The sequence below is a fragment of the Rhinolophus sinicus genome, linkage group LG09 (genome assembly GCF_036562045.2).
Source record: "Rhinolophus sinicus isolate RSC01 linkage group LG09, ASM3656204v1, whole genome shotgun sequence".
Taxonomy (NCBI): Eukaryota; Metazoa; Chordata; class Mammalia; order Chiroptera; family Rhinolophidae; genus Rhinolophus; species Rhinolophus sinicus.
The window spans coordinates 83,725,694-83,742,496 of NC_133758.1; the positions used below are offsets into that span (position 1 = coordinate 83,725,694).

General features: G+C 37.4%; 1 protein-coding gene across 5 annotated transcripts in view; it reads left to right on the forward strand.

The window, feature by feature from the left end:
- The window catches only part of ANKIB1 (ankyrin repeat and IBR domain containing 1), a 116,849-nt gene extending 102,592 nt beyond the window's left edge, over positions 1 to 14,257 (forward strand). For 3 of the 5 annotated variants that reach the window (XM_019716684.2, XM_019716713.2, XM_019716693.2), the window contains 9 exons: positions 58 to 192; positions 1,151 to 1,237; positions 1,319 to 1,385; positions 3,329 to 3,474; positions 4,707 to 4,885; positions 5,745 to 5,796; positions 9,512 to 9,626; positions 10,573 to 10,706; positions 11,060 to 14,257. In XM_019716684.2, the coding sequence (XP_019572243.2) occupies positions 58 to 192; positions 1,151 to 1,237; positions 1,319 to 1,385; positions 3,329 to 3,474; positions 4,707 to 4,885; positions 5,745 to 5,796; positions 9,512 to 9,626; positions 10,573 to 10,706; positions 11,060 to 11,803 (1,659 nt within the window). In that variant the 3' untranslated portion in view covers positions 11,804 to 14,257. The remainder of the gene's footprint in view (positions 1 to 57; positions 193 to 1,150; positions 1,238 to 1,318; positions 1,386 to 3,328; positions 3,475 to 4,706; positions 4,886 to 5,744; positions 5,797 to 9,511; positions 9,627 to 10,572; positions 10,707 to 11,059) is intronic. The other 2 variants (XM_019716708.2, XM_019716702.2) reach the window with 2 other exon arrangements.
- The last annotated feature ends 2,546 nt before the right edge of the window (positions 14,258 to 16,803 follow it).

The window sequence follows — 16,803 nt, forward strand, 5'->3', positions numbered from 1 at the left end:
GAAAATAATTTGCATATTAACATGGGGAGATGTTTGCATATATGTTTTCTTTTGAAGTGCAAGTATGACTTTTGCTGGATTTGCCTAGAAGAATGGAAAAAGCATAGTTCTTCCACGGGCGGTTATTACAGATGCACTCGCTATGAAGTCATTCAACATGTGGAGGAGCAATCCAAGGAAATGACTGTGGAGGTAACGCGAGCTGTTTAAGCCCAGACCTCTGGCCAACCCACTTAGCACTATTGGAAGTATTTTGCATTTCTTCTTTTCCTATCTTCATTTAAGTGAAGCATTAAATTGAAGACATTTTAGAGTAGTAGCCTTTAATTTAAACAAAGCAGCTTGATAAACTTGAGAGCTTTCTCTATTTTCTTTTCTTTATATTGAAGATCAGAAAGTCTTATATATTCCAGCCTGCCTCTTATAAGTCTTATATATTCCAGCCTGCCTCTACAATGACAAATATGATTTTAACATAATATCAGCAATACAGTATGAATGTTATAGCATATAATAAGTATCTTAGTCTGCTTGACTGCCGTTAACAGAAGACCTTAGACTGGGTGGCTTAAACAACAAAATTGATTTCTCACAGTTCTAGAGACTAGTAAGTCCGTGTTCAAGATTCCTGCCATTACAATTTCTGGTGACGAGTCTCCTCATGGCTTACAGACTGCTATCTGTTTGCTGGTCCTCACATGGTAGATAGAGCTCTGGGGTCTCTTCCTCTTCTACAGACACCAGCTCTATGGGATTAGGGTCCCACCCTAATAACCTTTATCAGCTCACAGGCCTTCTCCCCAAATATAGTCACATTGGGGGTTAGGGCTTCAACATGAATTTTGCGGGGACACAATTCGATCCGTAACAATAGGCAATGTAATAAAACATTGAAAATCTGATAAACATAGTGCTTGAGAGGTATCTTAGCCTTATAGTCTGGGATTGTTGATTCAGTGGTTTATCACAGAATACAAATGCAGGACTTTGTTCTGGAGTCTGTAATATGTATTGGTTATTATTTTCTCAAAATAGTCAAAAAATCTGTATGCATTACTACCTATTAGTAATAAAATTATTAAGTGATAAAAAAATTTTAATAGGTAGTACTTTTATTTATAAAAATAATTTATGGATTTTTGTTTCCTAGGCTGAGAAGAAACACAAACGGTTTCAGGAACTTGACAGATTTATGCACTATTACACAAGATTTAAAAACCATGAGCATAGCTATCAGGTATGTCCCACATCATTTCAAATGCACTGAAGGTTTGTGAATAAATGAAGAGAATGATACAAACTATTTCTGTTTCTTCAGTTAGAACAACGCCTTCTTAAAACAGCCAAAGAAAAGATGGAGCAATTGAGTAGAGCTCTCAAAGAAAGTAAGTTATAAGCAGTATGTGTGATAATGTAAAATTGCCTTGCATGCTTATTGGTAGGAGGTTAAGGCCCTTAAAGGAATACATTATCTGTTCTTATTCTGGTACTTTTTGGAGTTCTCTGAAGCCCAGAGTGCAGTTTAGCATTTGAGGCCTCGGTAATGAGATTTTCCACCCAACTTCATCTCCTCTTAATGTAGCCCATGCTATTAGCAGATAAACACGCATCAGGCTTTTGCTTACTCTGTGCCACTGCTGATGCACTCTACAATGTTGGAAAAAGTGGATGGGCCCTCAAAGTCATCCCTGACCTAGTCAAAAGAGCAAGATTTGCATGCCACCCAACTGTCATGTGACTGAAATCCCAGAGATTTTTGAGAAAATATAGCAGAATGCCTAATGAAATGAAAGTCAAGGACAGTTTTGGGTGAAAAGCAAAGACATGCGATAGGGCTAACGTATGGATCTTAAAATGGAAGTTTGAAAAAAAAAAACTCCTAAAAATGGATAGAGTTGCATCATTAGAATATAATACCTTACAATGACCACACAGAGTACAGGTTCTGACATGTTTGTTGTAAAGTCACATTTTAAAAATAATCAGTTTATACATAAAAGGTGTGAAGCCTAAAAATACAATCAGTTTTACTTGTGTTTGCTCCAGTTTACAAAAGTGATGAGTAATAATACCTTTTTCATGAGGATAATTCCCTAAGTAGGACAGTCATCATAAGTTAAATAGAGTGGAAGGAAAGGTGTAATAGCAGCTTAGTCTCCTTAATTATTAGTTCTTAGACTTTAATAATGATGTAACTATATCACACCAATATCCAACTCTTGAAGTATTTATTGTCCATGGTAAAAATTGAAAAGAAAAACCCTCACAGGTTCTACAGTTCTTCAGCAGGGGTTTTTGTCTGTTCCATCACATGTATCCCTGATGCTGAGAACAGTGCCTGACACATAGTAAACATTCAATAAATATCTGTATATGTGAATTACTGCTTCTGCTCAACCTTCTGGAGGTTCTAGACAGCATAGTAAGATAGGAAAAAGAAGTAAAAGATACAAGGAATGAAAAGGAAGAAACAAAACTTCACACACTTCTCACACAGTGAGGAAGGCAAGGGGTGTTTGTTTTGTTTTTCTTTTTTTACATCTTAGCTCAGATACCTATGCTAGAATAGGTATTTTGGGATGGTCTATATATCAGCGTGTGTACATACACATGTAATTTCTTTGTATAGGCATGCAAAATAATCTTATTTTCAAAAGTACTTATGAATTTAGATTATACTGCTTAATTTCTGTTTATTTGCAGTTCAGGAAAAAGCTAGAATGTTATGATATTTTGGGAAGAAACAGTCTCAGAGAGTAAGGCAGTTTCTTCTTCCTTCCTCCTCACTCTTCCTTTCTCTACCTGAAGATTTTTATTTACTAGCATTAGTTATTATTCATTTGTCCCCCAGAATGTTGTTTCTTTTTCTTTACAATGTTGTTTTTGCAGAGGCATAATTATAATTAGGTGATTTTTTGTTTTTGTTGTTTTGTTTTTTTAGGCATTTGCTCTAATCCTTAATCAGCAAAGTTCTGCCAGGGATAACCTAAAACACAGTAAAACATGGGGCCTTTGAGTTGACCTAACCTAGATTTGTTTACCAGCAGGGTGAGAACAGAACCCAGGACAGTGTACACATTCCTCAGGACTGCTTTCAGTGCTTCTGGGCTACGCTGCGTGTGAGCTTCATTCATGAATGCGTGCAAGTCACACATGAGTGTTTCATGTAGCTCTTTAGTGGAGTTCAAATAAATACTATCATCCAGCCACTTCAAAGAGTTTTTAGGGAACCTTGTTCTTTTTTTTTTTTAAAGGGAATTTAGTTGTGTAATTCATTTATAATAGCATATTTCCAGAAAATTTTCACTGTGCCTGCTTTGCTTTATAGCTGAAGGAGGCTGTCCAGATACCACTTTCATTGAAGATGCAGTTCACGTGCTCTTAAAAACTCGACGCATTCTCAAGTGTTCTTATCCCTATGGATTTTTCTTAGAACCTAAAAGCACAAAGAAAGAAATTTTTGAACTCATGCAAGTAAGATATCTTTTTCAAATTAAAATTAAATACGGTTATTATGTAAAACATATTTTTCTTCTTTTTCAACTACTTGACTAAGTTTTATCTTATTTGGGTGTGATTAGTAAATAATTTTGTTTTCATTTTCAGAATGGTTTTTAAAGGAAAAGTAACCAGTAATAAACCAAAATTTTCTTTATGTTTAAACCGTGTTTCCTCAAAAATAAGACCTACCTGGACCATCAGCTCTAATGCACCTTTTGGAGCAAAAATTAATATAAGACCTGCTCTTACATTACTATAATATAAGACCTGGTATAATATAATATATAATATAATATAAATAGTATAATGTATAAGTAATATAAATAATAGAATAGAATAGAATACCGGGTCTTATATTAATTTTTCTCCAAAAGATGCATTAGAGCTCAATGGTCCGGCTAGGTCTTATTTTCTGGGAAACACGGAATTTGTCACTATGCAGGTCTGAATGAGTTGTGAGCTACGCAAACATCTTCTACCACATTTATTTCTTTATTTTACGCTAGTAGAGATTGAAATCTGGCCTAATTCTGATTATATAATTAGGGATTTTATCTTCAAAGATAAAACAAACCATATTACATACTAGATTGAAAATTGAAAAGTTACTATTTACCAGTTTATTTTAAAAGTACAACTGAGAAAGTTACAGTATTTAAAAAACAAAAACACCTAAGCCAACTGACATCTCTTTAGTAGGCCAACTTCACTGTATATTTCTTTTTCTTTTCTCCTCTTGCTACAGTTTTCCCGTCATCCCTTTGAACTGCCTCTACTGAGTTATCTCTTCCATGTCTTTGAATGCTCAGCATTCAGATTCTCCATGAAGCCTTCTAGACCTCATCCCAAGTCATAGGGGCCTTGCCGCAAATTCCTTCAACATTTCCATAGTCTGCACCATGTGGCATACATGGTGTACAGTGCCTTGAAATTCATTAGTTTTTTACACATAGACAAATTATAAACCCTTGTGGACAGCTGGTATACTCCTTGTTTGTAATCCATATCAACTACATTGCCATAAATGCCTATCAAATGAATGCTGTTTTCTTGTAATGTGCAAAATAGAAACATGTTAAATACGAAGTTATTTGGATTAATTTCTGACTGTAAAAGAGTTAGATTTAACTGAGAAACCCTACAGACACTGGATTTGCTCTTGACTGATCCACTGAGCCTGTTGTTCTTTTCTCTCCTTACCGTAGACAGACCTAGAAATGGTCACTGAGGACCTTGCCCAGAAAGTCAATAGGCCTTACCTCCGCACACCCCGCCACAAGATCATCAAGGCAGCGTGCCTTGTGCAGCAGAAGAGGCAAGAATTCCTGGCCTCCGTAGCGCGGGGAGTTGCTCCTGCAGACTCACCAGAAGCTCCAAGGCGCAGGTAAAAAGGATGTACCCTGGGAGCCATCCCAGCTCCAGCCACAGGTGCCAACGGGTTTATTTTTATCCAACTAGGGTTCATATTCCTGAAAGTTACTTATACCTGAAATATGAGTAGCTCATAAAAGTATGTTAACTTCTTTGGGGTGCTTTTTTTCCCCAGTACTATTTTTGTTTTTTCTTGTTATTTTTTGTTTGTCGTTGTGTAGTTTCTTGGACTAAATTATGTTAGATTAATTTCACAGTTCAGTGAACTCATAATTCAAAGAGTATTCATACATCATTTTAAATACGTAATAAATGTAGTGATATGATAGCCATAAACATCTTATGTTATACAATTTGGAAGCCTTACTAACTTGTTATAGTCATATTTAGTGTTAAGAGGTTGTGAAGAAATTAGAAATATTATATTAGTAAACTTATTTAAGTAATCAGTATTGATCCATTAAAGAACATTTGAGTTTGGGTTGTTTTATTTCAGAGACTTATACTCCTGATGCCATTAAAAATTAAAGAATTATTTTATTCATAATAATTACAAGCATTAGAAATTCCTATGACCCTATTTTTACATAAATATTTATAACATGAAACTAGAAGTAATCATAAAATATTCTGTTAATAGAATTATGATTTTCATTTTTCCACCATTTTTACACAAATAGAGTAACTTAGAATTTGAAAGAAATAATTTTAATTATAAGAAATCATTTTAATTATATTCTGTAGTTGAGCTACTTCAAATAAGCAAGTTCCAAGCAGAAGAATTAAAAGTAATGTTCAAAGAGCAAGGGTCTGATTGTTTGTACTTTGTAGTACTGATAATAAATCAAATGGTATGTCTAATTTCTTTGTAGCTTTGCTGGTGGAACATGGGATTGGGAATATTTAGGATTTGCATCACCTGAGGTAATTGTTTTGTGGGGGTTTTGTTTTGCTTTTTTGTTTGTTAACTACATTTTTCCTTAGTGCTATCCTGCTTGCCTTTGCACCCTCATCTATCTAAATCCTGAGATTGTCAGCAATGCTTTCTCTTTCTTTTATAATAAAAATGCATCATCAAAGCCTACATTTAGTTATTTGTGGTATTGGATTATGGTCACATTATTAACTCAGTCTCCCCTTTTATCAGTTTTAATTACTGAACAGTCAGAATTAAGGCCAATTTATAGCATTTTTTGAAATATATCTTCAAATTGGTTAAGAGAGATGCAAATTTTATTAGAAATGCACTTCAGTTGTAATGTTGTTTCAGTCTGAATCTATTTTTTTTAGAGTTATTGCAACAACCTGAGAGAATTGGTTTATAATCGATTGCTAAGGTGGAAACTTGACATTAATAATATTTATGTGGAAAGAGATGCTTTGCTTAGTTATTTCTGCTTCTCTGTAAGATTTTCACTCTTCTTGTTTTTTTTTCTTTGTTGTTATACACCATTTAAAAATACGGAATAAAATACTAACTGCAAATAATTGCCACATATGAAAATAAGATAGAGTGAAAATTTTAATCACATTGCTGTTATCTGAGATTTAAATTGCCACCGTCACTGTTGAATCTCATTTTAAACGGTTTCAGCAGTTCTCTCTACTTTTTCTTTGCTCTTTATAAAACAGTATACCATCTGATACTTTTTTTGTAATAACCTTTTAACTTGATTCTTAGAAGGGGGCAGGACAAACAGTGAAAACTTTGTTTATCATTTATATCCCATGTGTTATCCGTGACTGAAAGACAGTGAAATTGATTATTATCCAGAAATGACTGTGGCTTATTTAAATCAGATACTTTCTCTTTTCAGTTGCTGAGGATACTTGCAATCACCTTTTGGCCTTTCGTATAGGTAGATATATCCAGGAAAATACTGATTTGGAAAAACACTTCATGCCTAGAACTCTGATACAGGAATTTTAAATTCACTTAAATTCTAAGTAATTTTTTAATATATTAATGAATTGCCTATTGTAAAACATATATGAACCCCCTTCTTTACCTGATCCTGTGCTTATTATTTCTATGTTATAATATAATTACAGCTTTGAAGATACTGGGAGAAATTTCCACATAAAAGGAAGAATTAAAAAAGCTTCAATTATCCAAAAAAAAAAAGTAGTCAAGATTTCAGAATTTCAAGGTAGAAATACGGTTTAGCAAAAATAAAACCTTTCCTGGTGTATTCACAATCGTGTATGCATCATCTTGCAGCTTCTGGCTCTGACAATAACTTTAGGAATCCTGCAACAATCTGTCCTTGACTATTGAGGACCTGCTCATATGACTGACACTGATCCATTTTGTAAAAAATAGGAAGGCTTGCCACCTCACATGTGAATATTTATAAGTAAAATTAGTGACGTCTTATTCTCCAGAGATGGAGAATTGTGAAAGTATAAATGACATTTCCTTCTTAAATTTATTTTTTATGAGTTAATAAATTTTACAAAAAATATTTAACTTACTTTTACTTTTCACTTCTTTAAAGTCTTTGGCACATTGAAACACCAAGCTTTTATGTAAACCATATTGCAAGTCTAAAGAATTAACACGTTGTGAAACATTAAAATTCTTCATGTATGTGACTATCAAGTAACTGCCAAAATTTTATCTTCAAAAGTTAGCTTTTTGCCTAGATATAGACTCTGAAAAGAAAAATCTTTTTTGCCAAACTTCAATAGGCTTTTAGGTTGAATTTATATTTTTTCAGTAGTTAATTCCATCTTATTCTTTTTTAAATAAACTGAATGAGTCAATGACAAGCATAAGTATTTGTTTTGCACCACTTTAAAGCAATGGAAACCAGAGGAAAGGACATATCTTGAAGTCTGAGGGACACCTGAATTCAAAGTCTAGCTCTGTGAGTTAAAATGTGGATGGTCATATCCACCCCATGGAAGTTCTGGAAGAATTAAAGCATCTCTTTAAGTCACTGACAAAATTGGTGCTCAGTAAATGTTAGTTATTATTATTTAAAACAAAAAAATCTCCTGGCAGCTTTTACTCTATATATCTTAGACCTTCTCAATCTTCTGTGTAGCCTTAACACACTCAAACCATTTGGAGTATCCCGACTAAGCCTTTTCATATGCTTGCTTGAAGATCTTAGGAATACTTGGAAATGTTTTCTTAAATTTAACTTCATGAGAACCGTTTTTTTTTTAAGCCTGTTGCATCATGAGAGAATGCTATTTGAGTTTTCTATCAGAATAATCATAAGTATAAAAAGTTTCTCTTATAGTTGTTTTTAAACTATTTAGTTTTCTTAAATTGGAAATACATATATTCTGTGGTCAGTAATAGTTTATTTAATTCAGAATAACTTTGTACCATAATCAAGCATACATACTAAACAAATTCTGTCTAAATACAAGTCTTGAACTGAGATCAAGTTTCATCTCATCTTTGTCTAAGAAATATGGTGGTCCCCAGTGATCCAGTCAACCATAATGACACATGGTGGTCATTTAGTTTTGGATCCTAGGCCTCCAGGAAAAAAAGAAATGTTACCCCAGCTCAGCAGGAAATTTTAAAGCATCTAAACAATCCCTCCAGGCCCCTGTAGTATCTTTTATTCATTTGTTCCCAACCTGGTAAGATGTCTCCAACCTCTTACCTAAATGAAGGAGTTTAAATAAATTTAACCAAAGTGGTATGACACGAAAGTTTTATTTGTGATATAAAACTTGTCTTCGTTTATTCTAGTACTTTCACAATGTAAGCATATTGAATAGTCTAGGGTAACAGGAATAACCATAAATCTGAGTATCTTAGTATTTATCACTGACAGATTCTATGATGATTCTCAAAATTAGCCTTCTAAGGCTGGCGTCATGCACACTGGCCTTTCTTTTGTGTCACTAAAATCTGGAAAAATACATTTGTACCCAGGTAATGATAGCAGGTAGTCCCCTGCCTCTGGTAATAGCAATCCCACTTTAAATTGTTACCACAAATATAAAATTCAGGGACATCTTCCCGAATTTGTGTTCTTCCCATATGTTAAATAGAAAACACTTCCCCCACCTGTGTTGTTGATAACCCCACGTTAGCTGTTAATAATATAGGAAGGAAGCCAAGTAATATCTCATTTTAAAGCTAACCTCACATTTTTCTTTTAATCTAGTCACTTGACTTGTGAGTATGGTATGCGGTAGTCCCAAAGAGTACAAAATCTAACACAGACAAGTACTTAACAGTGTGTGCTTTTCTTTCTTTTGTTTTTCTTCTGTCTGTTGCAAATATCACAGTCACTTTTTTAAAACCAGACCTCCAGGAAGAGCCTCACTTACTTAGTAAAATCACTACACTATTAGTTTAATATTACATAATAAGACCCAGGCATGTGAAGTAAGGCTCAGTTCTGATCTAACATTGGAGCTTGCAAGTATTCCCAATGTATCCAGGCAATTGTAATGATTCCTTAAAATTTTTCTTTTTCCATTTGACCTGTTCTGTTTCCTTGGCATGGCAAAGCCCGAAGTTTCTTTTTCTAAAGCCAAATGATTTTATAATATTTCTATATAAAATCACACTTTTTTTTTCCTGGAAAAAAAGTGTGTTGCTTATTTTATTTGCATTTAAAAAATTGCATGCTCTCCTGTATTTTATAACCTTTGGTTTATGCAGGAATATGCTGAATTTCAGTATCGGAGGAGGCACCGACTCCAGCGCCGTCGAGGAGATATGCACAGTCTGCTCGGTAACCCTCCAGACCCGGACGAGCCACGAGAAAGCACTTTTGGTAAGCTCTTGGGTTGGGTGTGTTTGAATCTCTTTGTTCTCTTGCATTTCTTCTTAACACTGACAAGTCTAAATGCTTGTGAGTTTGTGATTTAGATAGATGTACAGTCGATGTGTAGCTGCTGCTCATGTCACAGGATATAGAAAACCAGGGGGGTTAAGAACATGGTCTGGGAGTCAGACAGACTGGGGTTCGTAACCCCATCTCTGCTGCGTGTCAGGATGACATTGTAGCTCCATCACTTAACCTCTCCACGCTTCAGTCTCCTCATTCTAAAGATGCAATAATAATATTGCTAGTTGTGGGTTCATTGTGAGCATTAAATGAGATGATGCATGCAAAACCCATAGGCACGAGTAGCATCTCATGCCACTCAGTGCACTGTAGCTGTTCATTCCTGCTGCCATGTTCACGGAATGTTTTTCTCCTGGCCTCAGTTCTCCTATGAGCATTCTTTAAAAATAGAGAAAATTTCTGGTATTAGAGATAAATTATCTTAATTATTCACCTTTAAATGTTAAATTATAATGGGAAATCTTCATGCTGTAATGTCAGCAGATCATTTTTAATAAACCAGGATCAATGGGCCTAAACCTTTGCTCTTTGGACTGTTGTAATTCCCAAATTTTTTAGTTTCAAGAATTCTGAAAATTGAAACACCTTTATGTAAAAAGAAAGAAGATTGGATGGTAGCATTTGTATTTCTGAATACAAGCATCTGTCGTACAAACAGAAATGCAAACAACAATCGTGGAATTGAAGTGAAGGGTATGGGATATAATGTTGCTTATGGGGAGACAAATATGAATGAGAAATCTCTAGAAGATTCAGTAAACATGTGAACACAGGTTTTCACCAGCACGCAAAGAGAAATGGCCAATTTAAATAAAAAGATGTATGAAATCTTGTGTGACTAACGTCTCTGGTACCACTTGCTTTGAAACAGACATCCCAGAAGGTGGCAGTGGCCGCAGGCCGGGCGCGTCTGTGGTAAGTTCTGCGTCTATGAGTGTGCTGCCCAGCTCTTCCCTGCGCGACTACACCCCTGCCAGTCGCTCTGAGAACCAAGACTCTCTTCAGGTAGCCTTTCCGGGCAGCCTCCTGACCCCTGCTTTTGCTCTTTCTCTGTTTGGCCTGCTTTCCTGTTTTCATTTATTGCTTCTCTTTTTCTTTGTTCCATTCTAACGCCTTTGTTTCCGAGTTGTGCTACAGGAAAAGAGTCCTATATTTCAGGTTTATCTCAAAGGAATTTGTTTCCCCTATAACATGGACAAGGAGAAAATTAAAATAAGATTTTAGTAGATAAAATAATTCTGTATAAATAGAGGTAACATTAAGTATCTGTTAGGTAAAAGAGCAGTGGTAAACCTCATGGATTAAAGTCATTCTTTCCTTTTACATTTTAAAGTGATTTTACTTTCTGTTGCCCTCAGGCTCTGAATTCCTTGGATGAAGATGATCCCAATATACTTCTGGCGATACAGTTATCACTGCAAGAATCTGGGCTGGCCATCGATGAAGAAAATAGAGACTTCCTCAGTAACGAAGCATCCTTAGGAGCAATAGGCACTTCTCTACCTTCCAGGCTGGACTCTGTCCCCAGGAACACAGAGGGCCCGCGGGCTGCCTTGAGCAGCGCTGAGCTGTTGGAACTTGGCGACAGCCTCTTGAGACTAGGAACAGAAAGTGACCCATTTTCAACTGACACCCTGAGTTCACACCCTCTCAGTGAGGCAAGAAGTGAATTCTTTCCCTCCTCCAGTGACCCTGACTCGGCCGGCCAGGACTCCAACATCAATGACAATCTGCTTGGCAATATCATGGCTTGGTTTCACGACATGAACCCTCAGAGCATTGCCCTGATTCCTCCAGCAGCCACAGAAAGCACTGCAGATCCCCAGCTGCCCAGTGTAGGAGACGAGCAAGGAGGTGTGAGGGGTGTGGAACTGGGGCCGCCAGAAGAAGATGCGGTGTTTGAAGACGCTGTGGTCAGTGAAGGTGGAGGAACCCAGAGAGAAGAAGAACGTTCTTTGGAAGACAATGTTCTGGCTGGGGAAGCCGCGCCTCCAGCGGGCGAAGGTGATAATGAGGCCACCAGCAAGGGGGATGGTTCCGATGGGTCAAGTCAGACACCTCAAACCTCAAGTGACTGGCTTGAACAGGTCCATCTAGTGTGAGGTGCACACCTCTGGGCTCCAGCCAAATCGCAGGGACTGACGGTGCAGTGTGCTTCATAGAGACTTAATCCACTTAGCTCCGACTCAGTTCTAAACCACTGACATTAGGATCGAGTACGAAGGAGTTCCCTTGAGTGGTAGCTTCATTTCTGAGTTTAAGCTTACAGGGGTTTTCTTTTGTATTTCATTGGATAGCTTTCCCCCTTCTTGCTGACAAAAAGAAGAGCTGGAGAGAAAGAGAAACACAAATGGAGTAAGTAGCTTAGATTCCACATTCTAAGGAAACGGCAGTCCTGTTTAGCCTAAGGTGCGCAATACTTAAATTGAATTTTTCAATTAAAGGCTTACTCCCCAATCCTTCTTTAAGAGCAATGGTTTTCCTCTTTAAAAAAAAGAAAGTTTTCTTTGATTGATCATTTATTTTGGACAGATCAGGTAACATTTAGTTCCTCAGTCTCTGTGCTCTTCCATAACTATCTTCCTGCCTTTTTGTCTGAGCATTGTGAATTGAGGTGTCCGGGGCTTCTCTTTAGTGCTGCATCTGCCACAGTGTGATTAGTTTTAATTTTCACATGAATCAGAAGTTTATTTTCATGTCTATTTACAGTCCACTTGTGCCAAACTGACTCGCGCGCTGACCAAGAAGGTATTTAGGTGTATTTAGGTGTGCGGTGTCCTGGAGGGCTGGCTCCAAAGCAGTTGCAGCATTCTTGGGAGTAAAAGGTGCCACTTGGTAGCAATGGAATGCCAGAACTTAGTGGGCTTTTGTTGCCATGGAGACTGCATTTAAATAAATGTAGCCTGTAGCTTAAGTTAACTAAACCTAATGCTGCTGTTAAAAACAGTTTATTTTAATATTAAAATACAGTTGATTAGCGACGGAGGTGCTGTATTTTAAGAGACACTTTATTGGAAGTGCAATCATAGTTCTTTGTTTTCACAATTTTACAGTGCATTCTAATTACTAATGGGTGCAATTACTTTTAATGGTAAGTGTTTTATAAACTAGAAAAGAAGTGGAGTTTTCATGAGTTACACTAAATCCCACAATTATTAAAAAATTCAATGAAACATCCTGCGCAACATGTTCCCGTGCCTTTGCCTAATCTAAATGGATAGTTGCCAGTTGAATAAGTGAGTAATTCCAATTTCAGTGTCTCTTCTGAAGTGACTATGCTATGAATTGCAAAGACCTCCATAAAACCACCCATGGCCTTGCCTTTACAGTAAATATAACAACTAAATGTTTAATCAGTTCGTTTGCCTAAATAGCAAATGCTGACGTGTTTGTTCTATTGCACAACACTCATTTGCTGTGTGATTACTGTTTAGTGTTGAAAAAAAATCAACTTCCTAGTTATCAGTGTCTTACTGTGAAGAAAATACTGGTCTTAGTTGTAATTAAGATACAATGGTACAGTGTGTAATTAAAACTAGAGTAAACTGTTGGAATGGCTGTTTTACTTACATATTATCAAAACTAGCATAACATAAGCAAAATAGATATGCAATACTCCATTTAATATTTTGCCAGATTCTTACCAGAAATCTACAGATACCAAAATTTCAGTACTGAGTTTGTACAGGCAAGTCCTGGGCTGGGTAAAAGGTTATATTAGTGTTGATATCCAGTGAGTTGTAATTACGGTTTTTTAATTACTTCCCCCCCCAACCCTGCTTTTCAGATATCCTTGTATTTTGAATTCGTATGACTAGGACATTGTATTAGGGTATTTAATATTCCCCAGGTTCCCCTAGGATAAAAAAACTGTGTTGGAATTGTTCCTATACTGTTAAAGTCCACATTAGTGTGTATTTCCTCAATTATCAGAAACATTGATCACAATCCCTATTAAAATTGGTTGGGGAAAATATTGACTTTATCTGCAGTGTATTACTGTATGTTAAACTAAAATAGTCCATTGGAGGATTTTTTTACAAATTTATTTTGGATGAAAAAGACCAACCACCACCAATCAGTTTTTAGACCAAGTTGTAATTTTTCAATAGAAGAGTCTTTGTAGCATATGGAGGCGTCCTGCAAAGCTGCAGTGCGGTGAGGAGTGGTGGGTGCAGACAGTGGTGAGCTCGTGCCGTGGTGAGTCCTGGTTCCTCGCACCTCCCCTTTGTTTCTGTGGCGTTCTCTCCTGAGCATGACAAGTGAGCATTACCCAATTTGTATTTCCTTGGTACATATTTTAAAAACAACACAGTCATGGACTTTACAATTCAGAAATAAAGTTTGGCAAAGCCTATTTTGTAAACAAGTTAATTTTATAATGTTAAAAAAAAATTTACTCTAACCTTGACTTGTTATTTGCACTTTCATAGTCTATACTTGATACATTCCCACTTTATATACAGTAGGATTCTACAAACGTGCAGATGTTTGGCCAAATGAATGCTGTTAATAATATGTAAAATTCTTTGATTAAACATTTATTACTTAAACTACTTCACTTTTGTCTCATTACATTATAGACTTTGTTTTAACCAAGTCAGGAAGGTGATTTTCTTCAAATTAAATGCCCTCAAATATCATGGGATTAATTTGGTTCTTACATGTAATTGATTAGCACCTAATATTTTTTACACTAGCCCACTTTCTGAGCATTTTATACCCCAAACATAAATTCAAAACACTGTATGACAATGTGTTAAAACATTGTGACTTCAATCTCATTTTATTTTCACCACTGTAGCTTTCGGGAGAAAAATGTTATGATTTTTCCTTGGTACATATTTGATTACTTTTTTTTTTCCAAACCCTGCTTTTCACATATTCTTGTATTTTGAGTTTGTATGGCTAGACCATTGTATTAGAGTATTTAATATTCCCTGGGTTCCCCTAGGATAAAAAACTGTATGGAAATTGTTCCTATGCTGTGGGTCTCAAAAGTTCACATCTCTAATAGAAACAGGAAAAGATAAAAGTATAAGCTATTTTGTGAAATTGCTTAGGATAGGAAAATATTTTTATGCCGGATGAATAGAAACACCTGCTTTTCCATCATTTTATTATTCTGTCCCATCTGAGTTATCAAAACAGCCCTTGGCATCTGAACTTCAGTGCAGATAACACGAGTGCCAGGACACCAGCTGGGGCTTCATGGGTCTCCCAGTGATAACCACTTTTAGAGTCATGTCATTTTATTTATGCCTCTCATTGTGTGGATCTGAACTTAACTACCAACGTCCATATGTTGAGTTATTGTTTAATTTTGTTGATTATTGCAGCCACTGATCTCGTTTTTTATCTCTTTTTATTCCTCAAATATTGTTGCTTACCTGTTATGAATTAAAATCTGAGGCTTACTGAAGAAGTTTGGTCGTAATTTAAAAACAGTTGTAGTTAGAGTAAAGTCTTGGAATCTAAATATTACATAATAACAGATTTGGGGGTTTTTCTTTTAAGGCTGAAATACAAACTCCATAGGAAAAAAAGATTCTCGGGCTGAGCTGTAGTTTTATCTCAGCCCTTACCAACAGTGTCCTACTGTTATCATCTTCTCCCTAGAACAGTGGACTTCTTTCTAGACTATTACATGACGGTTCTTATTTTAGGAACTGGCCGCCATACTTCTTAAAAGATGGAGCAGAAGAGTTTCATTTTTTTCTCTGTTCCACTTCGGACTGACAGGTGGCTGACAAACTGAGCGGTGGCCAAACTTTTGAAGGAATTGTTCTTCAGTCTTGAAAATTAATTTGAAAGTATTCTTTATCAGGCTCTATATCGTCTCTTAGCCGGCTATTACACAAGGGCCTAGCCTGCGTGAGGCATCAGCTTACAGACAGACACGCTGAGAGAGAGATTCATGAAAGAGCGAAAAATACCACAATTATAGAAAAGGATAATCATTGGACGAGATAGTCCAGTTCTCTTGCACCTGTACATCTTGCTGGGTGTGCCAAGACGGCAAGGCCTGACAGTTTGCCCGGGCCATTTCTCAGGATTTATGTAGCTAGTAACCTCAGACAAGGAGCAAGACTTGCTGTAAAAGCATTGGATTGTGGACACGCAGAGTTCAGCCGCTGAAGCGCAAGGCCACTGTGTGCTTGGCCCGTATACAGTGTTGCCCTGTGGAACTGGGGGGAGGGGAACTGACACATATGCTGATGCTCACGCTGCCTGCTGTGCCGTAAGGGATCAAGTCCTTTGTCTCTGACCCAGGATCTCCTTCCTTCAGTCAGCTTCCAGGAAACTGACAGGTTAACTTACTGGTTTTGTAAGCAGGGTAAAATCAAGTCCCAGACCTGACAGTTTTGACCAGGATGGAATGCTGACGGGAGACACGACTGTCTGGATGAGGAAGCATGGGCCAGGTTTGGGAATAGAAGACTCCCCAGAATCTGTGTGGTTGTGAGTGCGCTCACCCAAGTAATAGATAGGGGTCGAGGGAGAGTGAGGGTTCCCACTGCCTACCTGTTACTGCAAGGGAGTTGAGCTAATGTGCTGAGGCTTGGCGGTGAGAGGGAGGATTGAAACAAGCTGTCTAAATGGTGCCTTGATTGTTGCTAACTCCCAGCGGCAGGCAGAGGAAGGAATGTGTACAGGAGAGGAGTCAGCACTTCCCGTGGCCCTACCTGAAAGGCAGTATGGCTGCAGCCCTGAGTCAAGGAGACCCCCACGTAAACTAAATGGTATCAGCATTAAGAAGTTTGCTGTTTAATGGAGAGCTTTGAGCGGACTGAGAACATGAGAAGTTCATTGGGTTGGGCTGCAAGCAGTCGCAACACTGCCCAAATGTAAAAGTAAGTGCAAAGCCTCGCCGGAAACTGCAGATCAGGCCACACTCACAGCCCGGGCCCCTGACTCAGCCAGCGGTGAGGACGAGATGCCGGTGCAGGAGTGACAGGCTGCCAGCGCCTGCAGGGGAAACGTGGCGGGGTACACGGAGAAGAGAGAAGGCCCGGGTTCTCTCCAGGCATCGCCACTACCACGGGAGAGGCCGTTGCACCGCTGTCCCGCGCTGACCCTGGAGCGAGGGGCTACAGGGGAC